This window comes from Primulina huaijiensis, chromosome 3 (assembly GCF_012295235.1).
Source record: "Primulina huaijiensis isolate GDHJ02 chromosome 3, ASM1229523v2, whole genome shotgun sequence".
In the NCBI taxonomy this organism is placed as follows: Eukaryota; Viridiplantae; Streptophyta; class Magnoliopsida; order Lamiales; family Gesneriaceae; genus Primulina; species Primulina huaijiensis.
This window is the reverse complement of record NC_133308.1, coordinates 2,403,602-2,418,941: the sequence shown is the minus strand read 5'-3', so window position 1 is coordinate 2,418,941 and position 15,340 is coordinate 2,403,602. Positions and strand designations below refer to the sequence as shown.

Genomic DNA, 15,340 nt, shown 5'->3' with positions numbered 1-15,340 from the left:
AACCTGGATGGCATCTTTCCATTTTATCCAATCCTGCCGATTTTTACATTCACCAAAAGATTTTGGTTCATGATCTTCATTATCATTTATGATGTCGATTGCCACATTATAAGAAAATATATCATCAATTTCTTCTATATCTTTTCGGTTCCATATTTTTCCAGTATTAATATAATTGATAGAGATTTCATGATTCTCGTCAGTTTGTGGTTCTGACAAAACATTTTCATCATCATGTGTTTCTTCAGGAACATCATTCTCTATTTTGTGATCATTATGTGTTTCTTCAGGAACATCATTCTCTATTTTGTGATCATTGTGTTTCTCTATGAATTTTCTTTTTCGAGGATTTTTATCCTTGGAACCAACTGGCCTTCCACGCTTCAGGCGTTTAATGACATCATGACTATCTTCAATTTGTTTCTTCGGAATTTCAATTCGAGCAGGGGCATTTGCAGCATGTATATATGATTTAGTTACCCCTTTTGTGTCTGCAAATGCATCTGGTATTTGATTTGCTATTCTTTGCAAGTGCACAATTTGCTGTACATCTTTTTCACATTGTTTTGTTCTTGGATCCAGATGTAACAATGATGATACATACCATGTAATTTCTTTTTCGGTATGTTTCTGTTCTCCCCCTAACATTGGGAAGATTTCCTCATTAAAATGACAATCAGCAAAACGTGCTGTGAACACGTCGCCTGTCTGTGGTTCAAGATATCGAATGATCGATGGACTATCATAACCAATATAAATTCCAATCTTTCTTTGAGGTCCCATTTTCTTTCGTTGAGGTGGTGCAATAGGCACATACACCATACATCCAAAAATTCTCAGATGAGAAATGTCTGGTTCTTTACCAAATGCAAGCTGCAATGGGGAGTATTTATGATATGCACTTGGTCTGATGCGAATTAATGAAGCAGCATGTAAAATTGCATGTCCCCATATAGAAATAGGGAGCTTTGTTTTCATAATCATTGGTCTAGCAATCATTTGCAGACGTTTAATCAATGATTCAGCCAATCCATTTTGAGTATGTACATGAGCAACAGGATGCTCAACAATGATTCCCATAGACATACAATAATCATTGAAAGTCTGGGAAGTAAATTCACCAGCATTATCAAGTCTAATTTTCTTGATTGTATAATCGGGAAATTGATTCCTCAATTTTATTATTTGAGCAAGTAATCTTGCAAATGCAACATTTCGAGTTGACAATAAACATACATGTGACCATCTGCTGGAGGCATCAATCAATACCATAAAGTATCTGAATGGTCCACATGGTGGATGGATTGGTCCACAAATATCACCCTGAATACGTTCAAGAAACATTGGTGATTCAGTTTGGATTTTGGCTGGTGATGGTCTTATAATAAGTTTTCCAAGAGAACATGCTTTACATTGAAACTTATTATTCTGAAAGATCTTCTGGTCTTTCAATGGATGACCATGTGTATTTTCTATAATTCTTCGCATCATTGTTGAACCAGGATGTCCTAATCGATCATGCCAATTGGTTAATATTGAAGAATTATCAATTACCATGTTTGATTCAATGGGACGTATATGTGTATAATGCAATCCAGTAGGGAGCATTGGTAGTTTTTCAATCACATATTTCTTTCCTGATTTATATGTGGTAAGACACATATATTTCTCATTCCCTTCATTCATTGTTTGAGTATCATACCCATGGGAATATATATCATTAAAACTCAACAAATTTCTTTTCGATTGTGGTGAATATAAAGCATCATTGATCAAAAATTTTGTACCATTAGGTAACAAAAAATTGTGCTTTACCACATCCTTTAATCAAGTCTACAGGACCTGATATTGTATTCACCATTGTTTTTGTTGGTTTTAGTTCCAAGAAATATCTTTTATCTCGGAGGATAGTGTGCGTTGTACCACTATCAGGTATGCAAACTTCAGCTTGGTTCGTAGCATTTTCCATATTTGAACTTCAAAAAATATGCAATTAAATAAAATTATTGACAATAAAATACAATACAATATAACACACTATAAAACATTATCATACGAGTACATGGAAAAATAAAATATTTTACATATCTATTCCACCATCAAATTGATCATTGTCTGAGAAATCAATCAGAAAATCTCCAGCATCAAAATGAGTTGAACCACTCAAAGGTTCACTGTGTTCAGTAAAGTTGGTATCCTTTTCTTTCCCCTTTATTGATTCTTTATAAAGTTTACAAAGGTGCTCAGGGGCTCGACAAATACGGGACCAATGTCCTGGAGTACCACATCTGAAGCAAGAACTTTCAAATCTTTTTGAGTGATTTTCATTAACACTTATATTCTCTTGATACCTTTTCGGTGGATGGTTTGGGACGCTCTTTTGAGATGAGTTATAGAAATAACTATCTCGATTATTTTCAAAACCACGGCCGCGTCCTCGACCACGACCACTTCCACGTCCACGTGCACGACCACGACCTCGATTTTGTCCTTGACCAAAATCTTGTCTATAACTTTGATTTTGGTTTCCAGGTTTAAATTCATTTTTACTTACAGCATTTACTTCTGGAAATGCTGTTGATCCAGTGGGTCGGGACTGATGATTTCTCATTAATAGCTCGTTGTTCTTTTCCGCCACAAGAAGACAGGCGATGAGTTCAGAATATCTCGCAAATCCACGCACTCTATATTGTTGCTGTAGAGTTATATTTGATGCATGAAACGTGGAAAATGTTTTTTCAAGCATTTCTGATTATGTAACCTCATGTCCACAAAATTTTAATTGCGAGATTATTCGATACATCGCCGAATTGTAATCACTTATTTTCTTAAAATCTTGGAATCTCAACATATTCCATTCATTACGGGCGGTTGGAAGTATAACTTCTCTTATATGTTCAAATATTTCTTTTAATCCTTTCCACAGAGCCATGAGATCTTTTTCAATCAGATATTCACATTTTAATCCCTCGTCGAGATGTCGACGCAAAAATATCATGGATCTTGCCTTTTCTTGTGATGTGCATATGCCATTTTCTTTTATGGTCTCATTTAGACCTAATGACTCAAGATGCATTTCTACATCGAGAGTCCATGACATATAATTTTTCTCCGTAATATCAAGAGTAATGAATTCGAGCTTTGTCAAGTTTGACATGGTGATACTAAAAAATTACAATGCATTTTATTAGTTAATGAATATTGCAATACAAAGTAATGGATAAACAACAAATACAAGCATTCGTAAAAATAAAGAAAACACACGAGGAGGATATTCTCCGATAAGTACAAGATTCGTGAGTATTATAACTAAAATAATTAAAAATAACTTTGTGAAAGCTATCTTCTCTTTTTTTTTCCTTTAAAAATTTGATGAAGAATAATTTTAGAGAAGAAGAGGAAGTTGGAGTGATTGAATGTGTTTGTGAGATCATATTTATAGGACAAAAACTAGCCGTTTCGTTACCGTTTATGACCGTTGGCGTACAAAAAAATAAATGTATGTATTTGTATAATTTTATGGTAATAATATAGTGTATATAATATTAGTCATGTTTAAACAATTATGTATATCATATCACAATATTATAATGAGGTGTTATAAGATATTTTGTTTAAAAACATTATAGACTTTTATACTTGTCGTATCCCTTACCGGGAGTGTGCGATGTCGTCTTAACATCTTCCCAGGATTTATAACAAGTTTTTGAAAAATTTATTTTATTATAACATTATATTATTATTAAGTATATACACAATAAATAAATAAACAGTAAAATAAATATTATTACTTTTGTTACCTTTTTCTTCTGTTTTGGAGCTTGGAAAAATATGGAGGACTTTTAGAGCTTCGTGCTGATAACGTGTTGTGAAAATGTAAAAATTTACGGTAAAAAGTAAAAATCTCAAACTCTCAAAATTATCACACTACATACTTTATAATATTTTTCTCTCAACTCAATTGTGATTTTCTTCACAAATGAGATATCTATTTATAGAAAATCTTTACAAATAATCCAAAAATAAAATCATCATTACCTACATCATCACACACTTATTTTCAATATTTACAACTCTTATTTTCAACATTCAAATATTCAACATTCAATTATTCAATATATACATTTTAAATATTAATTTTCAACAAATATATCTATGCCAAAAATTTGAAGTGATTAGTAACACATTGTCAAAAGTGAAATAACAATGAAAATGTTGGGACACCCATACATGGGAAAAAGGTGAGGGGTGGGAGAGTTGTTGGCTCTGCTGTCTTTGGGGATTGTAAGAAAAAAGTCTGGAGCGCAAATCTCACCTCCAGACATAGCATAGCCCAGGAATTGACCCCCGTACCACTTTCCCAATTTCCCATTCCATGAGTTAGTTCTTGGCCAATTCTACATTAATAATACTCACTTTTTATGTTTAGAGTGATTTTATAGAAATATANGTATATGCACAATACTTTTCTCACATGCCAAATCCCACTTCTTCTCTGTTGAATATTCCAACTGCTCAACTTGATCATCTTGGTCATTTATAATATCCTTGCACGATTAAGTTCCATCTTCCATTTCGATCCTCGTAAACCATTTTGATTCAACAACTCTAGCTAGCTCCAAACATTTGCACACACAAATCCCACCATTACTTGTAAAGTTTACTGTTGCATGGGGTAGGATCAGATGTCAGAACCCAGCGACAGCGAGTGCTGATTCTTTACTTTAATTTTTTTATTTTTTTTCACGTTTTAGAAGAGCAATTCTTGTTGTACATGGCACAATTTTTCTGCAGAAACACAAATGGACGCATCAAGAAACGGAAGACAATACAGACATGGCCACTTGTTGTTTATGCTGTCATCACAATCTTCTGCGTCTCCGGCTTCTGCGTTTATGTGAGGACAAATATCTGCTCATTTTCTTCTTCAGGTGAGGTTAAAATACTGTATATTTCTTCCTCCTTGATTTTGAGCCTCGATGTTGTCAATTTCTAGTCTACTTTATTGATCAAGAAGATATTTTTCAAAAAAAATCTAGCTACGGAGCCCGAAACAACTGACTGGTTGCGTTTTCATGAACAAATAGAGGCAACTTGGTTGTCTATTTGTCTTATTTATGGATGCATTCATTCGCAGAATACAAGAAGTCGATGGTGTTGGCTCTTAAAGCTGATGAGGATTACTTGCAACAGGTTAGACATTTCAATTAGTCATTCCTTGTTCATTTTGAGGATTTTATTTTAGTTTGTTTTTTGTTTCTTGAGTTTAAAGAATGGTTTGTTATAATCGAGTGTTAGAATTGAGGATATCGTCTCAAACTTTAGACTTTGATGTCAAATGTGTTACAAGTTATCGGCTACTAAATACAATTATAATTTGAATTTTTTTTTACGGTAGACAAAATTCAACCCCCACATGCAGTTAGCTGGCATCATATCTTACAAGTATCTGCTGAAAATATCATCGTTTTATTGCAATAGAGGTGAAATTTGTAGGATTTAGAAACTGGAGAGAAGCATTGACAGAGAAAATTAAAAGGAAAAAAATGACTTTTATCAGTGGATTGAAATATTAAGGCCCATTTAATTTTTGGTCCATTAAGGGCCCATTTGGATTTTCCGAATCCCAGCATGTGTGGGAGAATGCGTTTGATTGGATTTTTAGTTTCTTTTTTTTTTAAAAAAAAAGTTTTGATTTTTATGTTGTTTTTCAAAATATTAATTAAATATTAGTATTTTGTTTTAAATCAATTATTGAAAGTGTAGTGATTTATTGATCATGTTGTGGAAAGAAAAAAGAGAATCTAAGATTGAGTTAGGTTCAAGTAATTTTGATGGTATATCAATCAATGACGTGTGTTTGTTTCCATTTCTTAGAGGAAAATATTCTTTAGCCAAAATACAACATGTTACCGGTAGCTCTCTTTTTATCACTTTGCTCGGATTTCCAATGTGAATCTCATGATCGTTACAGAATTCAGATAGAAACAAGATTTGGAAACTAGTCGATATGACAAGAACAAGCATCACTGGGACAAGAAGACTCTTAGGTCGCCCGGGATCATCACCTCCTCGTTGCACTTCGAAATGTGGTAGATGCGTACCGTGCAAGCCCGTTCACGTCACGGTGCCACCGGGGACGCCCGTGACTACCGAGTACTACCCCGAAGCTTGGAGGTGCAAATGTGGCAACAAATTGTACATGCCATAGTCGATTAATAAGCTTAGAGGTGATATGTTCACTTGGTAGCATGCATGCGCGCACAGTTTGTTTGTCTATAGGCAGTGAAACCATTTAGCGCGTAAATGTCATATTTATGACATTGATTGATTTAATTAAATTAAACTGCTAATGTTTGGTATATTTTCGTGTCAATGGACAACTAAACAGAAGTTTAGTCTTATTTTCCAGTAACGAAATTGGATATTTTGGTATTTTTTATATCGAGTTCAACTACCCTTTTTTTTTTAAATTTTTTTTATAACCAGCTAGCTAAATGCATATAACGAAGGACTTTGCAGATTTCGAGAGAGATTATTCCAATATGTAACCAACCAATATATTATATAAATATATATCCCTCGTTTTTGCCCGCGCATTTCACACGTTGGCAATGATTTAGCCAATTTAAATATAATTTATTTTGGAACTGAAAACACGTGCGAACATATATAATATAATATAATATAATGTTTTGGTAAAAATTCAAAATTCTCATGCTCAAATTCAACGATTACAGGTTACAGACAAGACAACCGCACCTTTTAATTGTGTTTGTGTGTGTGTGTGTGTATATTATATATATAAGCATCTGAAAACCATTCAATCATCTTTCACTCGAGTAAAACTCGCGCTGTTTCAATTTTCAACAGCTCGTAAATATCTGTACGTATGCTTGTTTTTGGGTCTCTGGATCAGCCCAGAGATGCCAGAGATCGACGACGTTTCGGCTTCCCACCGGCCCTCCCCATCGGGAAACGCCTTGTTAAACAAATACGAGCTCGGGAAACTTCTGGGGTGCGGCGCATTTGCCAAAGTGTACCATGGGAGAGATATTGAAAGCGGCCAAAGCGTCGCGGTTAAAGTCATTCACAAGAACAGGCTCAACAACGCCGCCAATTTCATGGGTAATATCAAGCGCGAGATTTCCATCATGAGCAGGCTGCGCCACCCATATATCGTCAAATTGTTGGAGGTTATGGCCACCAGGACCAAGATTTACTTCGTCTTGGAATTCGTTAAAGGCGGGGAGTTATTTGCTAAAGTGGCAAGGGGACGGTTCAGCGAAGATCTCAGTCGGCGATATTTCCAGCAACTCATCTCTGCCGTCAGTTACTGCCACTCGCGAGGCGTTTTCCATCGCGATTTGAAGCCTGAAAATATGTTGGTGGACGAAAACGGAGATCTCAAGGTGTCCGATTTCGGACTCAGCGCTCTCACCGAACAAGTTCGACCTGATGGCCTTTTGCATACTCTTTGCGGAACCCCAGCTTACGTAGCGCCGGAGATTCTAACCAAAAGAGGTTACGACGGCGCCAGAATCGACATATGGTCGTGTGGCGTCGTCTTGTTTGTGCTCACAGCTGGATTTTTGCCGTTCAACGATCCGAATCTGATGAACATGTACAGAAAGATATACAAAGGCGAGTTCCGGTGTCCGAAATGGATGTCGCCCGAGCTCAAGCGGTTTTTGTCTCGCCTTTTGGACACCAATCCCAATACGAGAATCACCATCAACGAAATCGAGCGCGATCCTTGGTTCAAAAAAGGTTACACCCAACCCAAATGCCAGGAATACGAGAATCTTTGCACCGTAGTGGAGGAACAGCAGGACAGGAAATCATTGGATCTCAACGCATTTGACATCATTTCCTTCTCTTCGGGACTCGATCTTTCCGGATTGTTCAACGACAAACTTAGACCTGCAGAGTACGTGGAACGGTTGACGGTGGACGATCAGCCGGAGAAAGTAATCGAGAAGGTGGAGGAAGTTGTGAACGCCGAGCATGGCGGCGTGAGGTTGAGGAGAAAGAAGGATCGCGGATTGGAGCTGGAGGGGCAGAACGGTAACTACGTAGTCCAACTGGAGGTGTACCGGTTGACTGACAATTTAGTAGTTGTGGAGGTGAAGAAAGAAGCTGGGGATGCCGACGTGTTCTCGGATTTGTGGAAAGACAAAATTAGGCCTCTAATCGTAAGAAAACCGGAGAAGCAGGTTTCCGGCGACTAAGTTAGGGGCGGTTTCTGGCGACTAGGTTAGGTTGCCAGCCAGTTGGAGAGGGTAGTTGATTTTGTCCTTCTAGTTTTTGGATAGATTGTTTCATTCTTTCACAATTAAATTAAATTAATCAATTATTGTAAGTAATTAAAAAATGTGGATTATCAAATAAAACATTGAACTCGGCCCTAAAGGCCTGGATTAGAGTTTAGGGTGTGACATTTGTGTTTCTATATCTTCTATTGTGGGATGTAAATTTTCTTGATTGGGATTTGTATTTGGATCATACAATACAATGAAATAAAAAGTAAATAGCACAGTTTTATTTATCTACACAAAATTTTTGTAGGATCAATTTTGTGAGACAAATCTCTAACTCAAAAAAAAATTATTTTTTATTATTTTTTATTATAAATATAGATCGAGTCAACCCGTCTCATGTATCGAGACATGTGAGACGATGCTACTAAACACCTACTCATCTATCTATCTTTTTTAGTCGTATTATGTGAAGTTCACAAAATCATTTTTTCAGCAATGTATAATATCAAAGGCACGCACACTAACTGAGTGTATTCAATTCCATTTCAATTGGGAAAGAACATTCTGGAATTGTTTAAAGGAAATTTTTTCTAAGTGCATGTATATATACATACTAGGAATCACAGCTTTAAATAACAAATATTTAATAAATTTTGAACTTAACAAATTGAAGTGCTAGTAGCTTCTGAATATTTTTTTTTTACAAAAAACAAAAAACAAAGAACAAAGGATATTTTATTAATTTATATTTAAGTATCAAGATAGACATAGTTATTCAAATTCATACATTGTTGATTAATAAGTGTATATATATATATTCATAAAAATTATATAAATTTTCAAAATGGACTATCAAAATTATTTTGAATTTTTTTCAGCGTAGAAAAAGTGTTGGACCGACGAATTCTCGCACGGCCCGCGAGTATTACAATACAAACGGCGTCGTCTCTCTCTTTCTCATCTGCAGGCTGCATATTCTGAGAGGTGACGGTTCAGCAAACACCTTCTGTGCATGGATTCAAAGGTATTCTTTCCTTTTGTTCCTCCAACTTTGTTCAAAGGTTTTATGTGCTCACCAATGGTAAGCTTATGTAAATGTACAGTTTTTTCGATTTGGAGCCTCAGTTTTCGTGTTTGTGCTTTGAATTTTTACTTTATTTGTGTTCCAGTGTGAAGAGCGTGTGAAGTGCGGCTATTATTGGGTTTCGGTATTCATGTAATTATTAGTCTCTGTTTCGAATTTCTGAGCAATGCCTGTAGAAAGAAGTTCAAGTAGGGGTACTGCTAATAAAGTTCATAGGAAAGTGAAATTTGCTGCGGGAAGATCAGGAGGGTTGAGTGACGGTGTTAGAACTCTAGAGCATAAGAAAAAGGGTAGTAAAAAGGTGCAAAGTAGAGGGAATAATGATGATGTTTCTTATGTCAACGTGTATGAGAAACCTAATAAATCCATTGGTATCGGAAAAAGGGATGAGAAATTGAAGAGTAGAACTGGACATGAAGGGCTTGAAGCAGTAGTTGAAAGGAACTCCAGTTGGAAGAGGAAGAGGATCAATGCTGATTCTGGAAAGTATGTGGATCGAACACTTGAAGGCAATCTGAAAAAATTCAAGGCAAAGTCTGTGTTTAAAGATGAGAAAAGAGTGCTTCGATCCAATTTTGATAAAGAAAGCATGGTGGCGAAAGGAAAAGTTCGTGAATTTGAAAAACCCTTGTTGACTGGAAGCAGTAAATCCATCGGTAATGACGATGTACTTGGTCAGAAATATCAGAGACACACGGTAAAGACTGCCAATATTGTAAGCAATGCTTCTAAGAATGTCGTAAGGAATGGAACATTGAATACACTGGAGAAAAGTAAAGCTCTGTTTTCAACAAAAAATAATCTGAGCCAGAGAAAACGTGCTGTTGACTCTATAGAGAAACATCAAAAGAAAGGGACTCGGGGCAGGAATATATCGGCCATTGATTCAGAGTTAAGGGAAGAGCTTCCAAATAAGAAGAAACGAGTTATTCGGCTAGATCCTCATGATACATCCAACAAGAGGTTGAATGATGACTTAGCTAATAGTGGTGGGTTTTTCTCCTTCACATCTTGTCTGTTTATATTTCCGTTTTACATATAACAAGCACGACTTTCACTTCGATTTTTTTTAATCTGGATTTAGAATTTCAAAAATCCACTGCTTTTTAGAGTCAATTAATATTGATTTTTGTAACTGTTACCTTTCTCAATGTTCGCACATACTTTTCGAAGTTGTTTCTAAAAGTCTTGGTCCCAGACCAGTGGAGATCAGCTAAATGCAGCTCTGTCTCCATAATGCAAATTCACCAACTAACATATTGGATTTAATACTCTCCATATCATCATTTCAATGTCTGTAGATAGCCTCCCTCTCCTAATTTACTGTCATTGTATTATCCAGGTGACAGTGTACAGAAGAAACAGCAGGCAGCAAACATTGATGTTCAAATGTCGAATAATGCAAAGTTTCGTGCCATTTGTCCTAGCTCCTCTATCCTTTCCTTTGTAGAAGACAATGTAATTGACCTCATCTTAAATTCTTGACAAGTATATCATATCACCTTCAGAAGATATTCATTTCTAAAATCTTTATCGTTCTCCAGTTACTAGGTCGTAGACGGGAGATTGAATTCAGGAGGGCAGGATACAACACCGAGCTTTCTGCTCCTTTAGATAACATTCCTTTCTCAACAAGTTCAGAAAGAGAGAGGATCGAAGTACCAGTATGCATATATGTCTACAATTTCCTTTCACGTTTTGTTTTGGCGAACCTTTGCATACAGTCTCAATGTAGAAATTTTGTTTCAAGCATGAGACAGTAGGTACTCATTGAGGATGAGAGACTGAGACAAAATGCAGTTGCATCCTATCCTTGCAATATTGTGTATACCTATTACAAGTGTATACCTATTACAAGCTCCTATAGACCATGTCTTACCACTTTATTTGCTAGAAGAATTAAGCTATGTAGTCTGGTGAGAACTTAGGAATTAAGAGTCAATGATGCATAAATTAAAAATCTAATCTTGCTGGAGATGTCGTAATTGCACCATATTTTCTCAGTTTTCGAGGATAAGCATCCTGGCATAATTAATAAACAACTCTGATGGCTGCCAGTCAATAACATTGAGCATAAAATCAACAATTTTTTTATCATTATTTTTTAACTCTTATAGGTGGTGGGTACTAACTAGTTTATAGGTGTTCCGTAATAAATTAGAATTCTTTGCTGCGGCCAAGATTTCATCATCATTTCCATCCCCTGATCTTCCGGAGATTGCATTTGCAGGTAAGACTGTTTAATCTCCTAAATAGAGTCAGATGATGAATTATTTTCCACATATTGCGGACTAATGCTTGAGGCCAGTGATGTATGTGCTATTTGCTCAATAACGTGTTTCTTGATTTGGTTGCTTCTATTGTTCATGTTTCATTTATTAATTTGAATCTCAACGTGGAAAATTTTAACAAAATGTTTTATTTTTACTGGTTTTAGAGGCAAACACGAAGTTGTTTACTTTTCCTTTGTTTACTTATATTAGGTCCTGCTAGCAAAATAGTTTTGTTATGCGTGTGGGGCTAAATATGTACTTTGGACTTGAATCTCTTTAGGGCGGTCAAACGTGGGAAAATCATCTTTGCTCAATGCACTTACCAGGCAATGGGGTGTTGTACGGACATCGGACAAGCCTGGCCTTACTCAGGTGCTGCTTGTGTTGTACATCTGAATTAAAAGTATGTTGGTTATGCATGTGTTGTAACGACTTAGTACTCTTTTGTAGACTATTAATTTTTTCAACCTTGGACCAAAGCTCTCGCTGGTGGACTTACCTGGATATGGGTTTGCTTATGCTAAAGATGAAGTGAAAGAATCTTGGGAGGAACTTGTGAGTCTGAAACTGCGTGTTAAAGAGTTTGTTTATGTCTTTCTCAACCTATGTTTTTCCTTTGTTAATTTGGCATCATCATTCTTCAGTAGCTGATATTATGTCATGTGCATTTGTAATTAGCATCGTGTCATGGAAAATGTAATGTCTTTTCTTCCTATTAAATAAGTTTTAAGTGAAAGGTTTGCACATTATACCGTAATACTTTCTCTTACTGTCATATAAAGAAAAAAGGAGAGCTGCCTGTCTTTGGAACGACCCGTGGCCTAGTGATCTCAACTTTCCATGGCTTGATGTCAATCTGTATCGATAATTTAAATGCTTTACTTGCATTTGATAACGCGGAATTAACAAGTTAAATTGTGTCACATCTATTATTTTATGAATTTTCAACTGGAAATCTGAACCAGATCTAACTCACATCTTAAACTAGATTAATAACAACTACGGGAGTGTACTTGATTTGGTTATGTCTCTGGTGTTTATCTGAGGATACTTGTCTGTTTGCCTGAGGAATGTAACTTTTTGTGTTTACAAGAATAAAATATTTGGATTTCTTTTCACTGTTTCATATATTGTGTGTTCATACCACCAACAATGCACATTTGCAGGTGAAAGAATATGTCACCACCCGCGTTAGTCTGAAGCGAGTGTGCCTTCTTATTGACACAAAATGGGGTATGAAACCAAGGGATCATGAGCTCATCCGTTTGATGGAAAGGTGGGTTTATCATATGAATGTCTGTATGGATATGGTGTACTGTTGCATATCTTTTTGAATGTGGTCGATTAATGTGCTTTTCTTTAATTATAATTTTATTCATCCTTGGATTTTAATTTCTAGACTTAAAAGACCGGTGCTTCGAGTAGCTGCCTTCTTAATCTTTTGCCTTGTATATATTATCCAGGTTCATTCTTGTCGGAGAGGCTTGACTCTTGAATCTATTTTATTTTTTGACTTGCAGGTCTCAAACCAAATATCAAATTGTTTTAACAAAGACAGATTTAGTTTTCCCAATTACAGTGGCGCGACGAGCAATGCAAATTGAAGAGGTGGTACACATCTTATGCATTTGATTGAAAACTTAATCAATTAATTTCCTACTGAAGCTACAACATTTCTTGTCTACAGAGCCTCAAAGCAAGCAAGTCTGTGATTCAACCTTTGGTATGCTCACTTAGTTAGCCTAATAGCTTCTCAATCTCAATCATAATAAAATATTATGGTGACTTATGCTGGAACTACAGATGATGGTTAGCTCAAGTACTGGAGCTGGCATCAGAAGTTTAAGGACGGCACTTGCCAATGTTGCTCGGTTCATGAGGCGCTGAAAGTTGTTCCTCAGTCAGGTATGTGTACACTAATTAGGTCTAAATTAGTGAAGGAAGTTGATCGACTCGGCTCAATCCAATCCGATACCAATTATCTTGTTAATTGGTCTGGAGCTCCTAAGCGGGATTAGTTTAATCTTCGTTATCGTTTTTTTAAGCCTGTTTATTAAGGCTGACCTGATTGAATCTTTGCCTCAAAATCAAGCTTGCTCAACTCCAACTAGTTGACAAAGTCATTTGACAAGATTGGTTCAACTCCGATTGCCTTATTTGTTTGTTTTGTTTGGAAAAAACTACACAGGGTTTTGACAACTGAGTACTGTTGTGTTAGGGATTCCCATTCTTGCATAGAAAATATAATTGTCCACTACTTTGTCTGTCAAAATTTGAAAAATAATAAGATGACGCATCCAGACCTAAGTATTCTGATTTTTATATATTTTTGTGTCAAAAATTATATTCAACTTCATTTTATATGGATGAATTTGTATGTCTTAATTTGCAATTTTAAAAATAATAGGTCGAAGGCATTTTGTAAGGTTTAAGAAATGTAAATTTTTTTTTTTTTTTTTTTTAATTGATGAAATTTGAAAATAAGAAAATCTTATTTGGAGGCAATTTGTTTGTTCGTTCGTTTTTTTTTAAATATTTATAATTTGACATATAATGTCATTTATAATTATTTAATTGTTTCTTATGACTACTCAAATTATGTGCTAGTATATAATTTTACTTGATTTTAAATATTTTTATTCTCGACATTTTTCATTATTCATACACTTGCACCTTGTGTGTTTATTCTTTTATTTATTATATATCACGTAGTTATATTATCGTAGTGCTATTTTTAAAATAAATTTAATCATATTATGTACTTAAAAATCATATTTGGTTCGAAAGATGAAATTATGATAGACGTATAATATATAGATGATAAATCTAAATAAGTAGATAACACAATTTTTTATAGAACTTAATTCTATAAAAATCAAATGTTGGATGGAGAAACTATGCGTAAATTTCAATTAATAAAGTTTTATAAAAATCAAATGTCGGATGGAACAATTATGAGTAAATTGCAACCAATTAAAATCTTTTTTTCATAGCATTTTCTTATGAACATTCGCTGTTTGTAAAGGATAATTTAGCATGTCAGCCATGGAGACTTTGGATTAGTTACCCCGTAGCTGTGAAATGGTAACTCTTGAAAATTGAATATGTCAGAATTCAAAATATTAATAGGACGAGACAGAATATATGGAGAGTTGTCCACCTTTTTTTTTTTCCATTTTTTATTTTATTAATGATTGTCCCGATAAAAGGAATTGACTTATTATTCACAGCTGTACCACTCAAATATTAGTAAGAAGTTATATTTATCACGTAATCGTGTTGAAATGCGAAGGTTGACCTGTAAAAATATATATATGAATACGTATAGGAAAGGCAACATTTTGTTTTCCCACGACGTTCCGGATGGGGAAAAAATTGTTTTAGTATTGCTGTCTATTTGTGGACAATATGGCATCGATTTTTAAATAAATGGATATGTATGTATGACGGAGTTTCGAGTTCGAAACTCAATAGAATTCTATTAAGGGATGAGCAGTAAATTTAGGTTAACGGATAGAGCACAAAGCATATGTAATCCCTGTGAGTCTGAAGTCAAAATGCATTTGTCATATCTATATTTGTTTTTTCACACAACTCATATGAGATCGACTCACGAATCAACACAAAAACTCCAGTGAGACGGTCTCACTAGTCAATTTTATGATACAATAATATTCATGAGCCAACCAATGATCTAGACCTTTTAATATATATATATATAT

At 35.1% G+C, this 15,340-nt stretch overlaps 3 protein-coding genes across 5 annotated transcripts; all 3 read left to right on the top strand.

The window, feature by feature from the left end:
• Window positions 1–4,470: 4,470 nt before the first annotated feature.
• On the top strand, window positions 4,471–6,422 carry LOC140972068 (uncharacterized). The gene is made up of 3 exons (XM_073434538.1): window positions 4,471–4,931; window positions 5,138–5,193; window positions 5,975–6,422. The coding sequence occupies exons 1-3, from the start codon at window positions 4,775–4,777 to the stop codon at window positions 6,209–6,211; spliced, it is 450 nt and encodes a 149-aa protein (XP_073290639.1). The 5' UTR covers window positions 4,471–4,774; the 3' UTR covers window positions 6,212–6,422.
• A 392-nt stretch (window positions 6,423–6,814) lies between these two features.
• LOC140973006 (CBL-interacting serine/threonine-protein kinase 11-like) lies at window positions 6,815–8,496 on the top strand. The gene has a single exon (XM_073435518.1). The coding sequence runs from the start codon at window positions 6,927–6,929 to the stop codon at window positions 8,229–8,231; it is 1,305 nt and encodes a 434-aa protein (XP_073291619.1). The 5' UTR covers window positions 6,815–6,926; the 3' UTR covers window positions 8,232–8,496.
• Window positions 8,497–9,173: 677 nt separating this feature from the next.
• On the top strand, window positions 9,174–13,782 carry LOC140973004 (uncharacterized). Of its 3 annotated transcripts, XM_073435517.1 has the most exons (12): window positions 9,174–9,285; window positions 9,431–10,334; window positions 10,688–10,803; window positions 10,890–11,009; window positions 11,488–11,575; window positions 11,899–11,990; window positions 12,069–12,173; window positions 12,785–12,894; window positions 13,139–13,226; window positions 13,306–13,341; window positions 13,422–13,523; window positions 13,711–13,782. In XM_073435517.1, exons 2-11 carry the CDS (start codon window positions 9,512–9,514, stop codon window positions 13,503–13,505), a joined length of 1,662 nt encoding a protein of 553 aa, XP_073291618.1. In that variant the 5' UTR covers window positions 9,174–9,285; window positions 9,431–9,511; the 3' UTR covers window positions 13,506–13,523; window positions 13,711–13,782. The 3 variants fall into 3 exon arrangements, with proteins under 3 accessions (XP_073291618.1, XP_073291616.1, XP_073291617.1); XM_073435515.1 differs by having other exon boundaries at window positions 13,422–13,782; XM_073435516.1 differs by having other exon boundaries at window positions 9,211–9,342; window positions 13,422–13,782.
• Window positions 13,783–15,340: the final 1,558 nt, after the last annotated feature.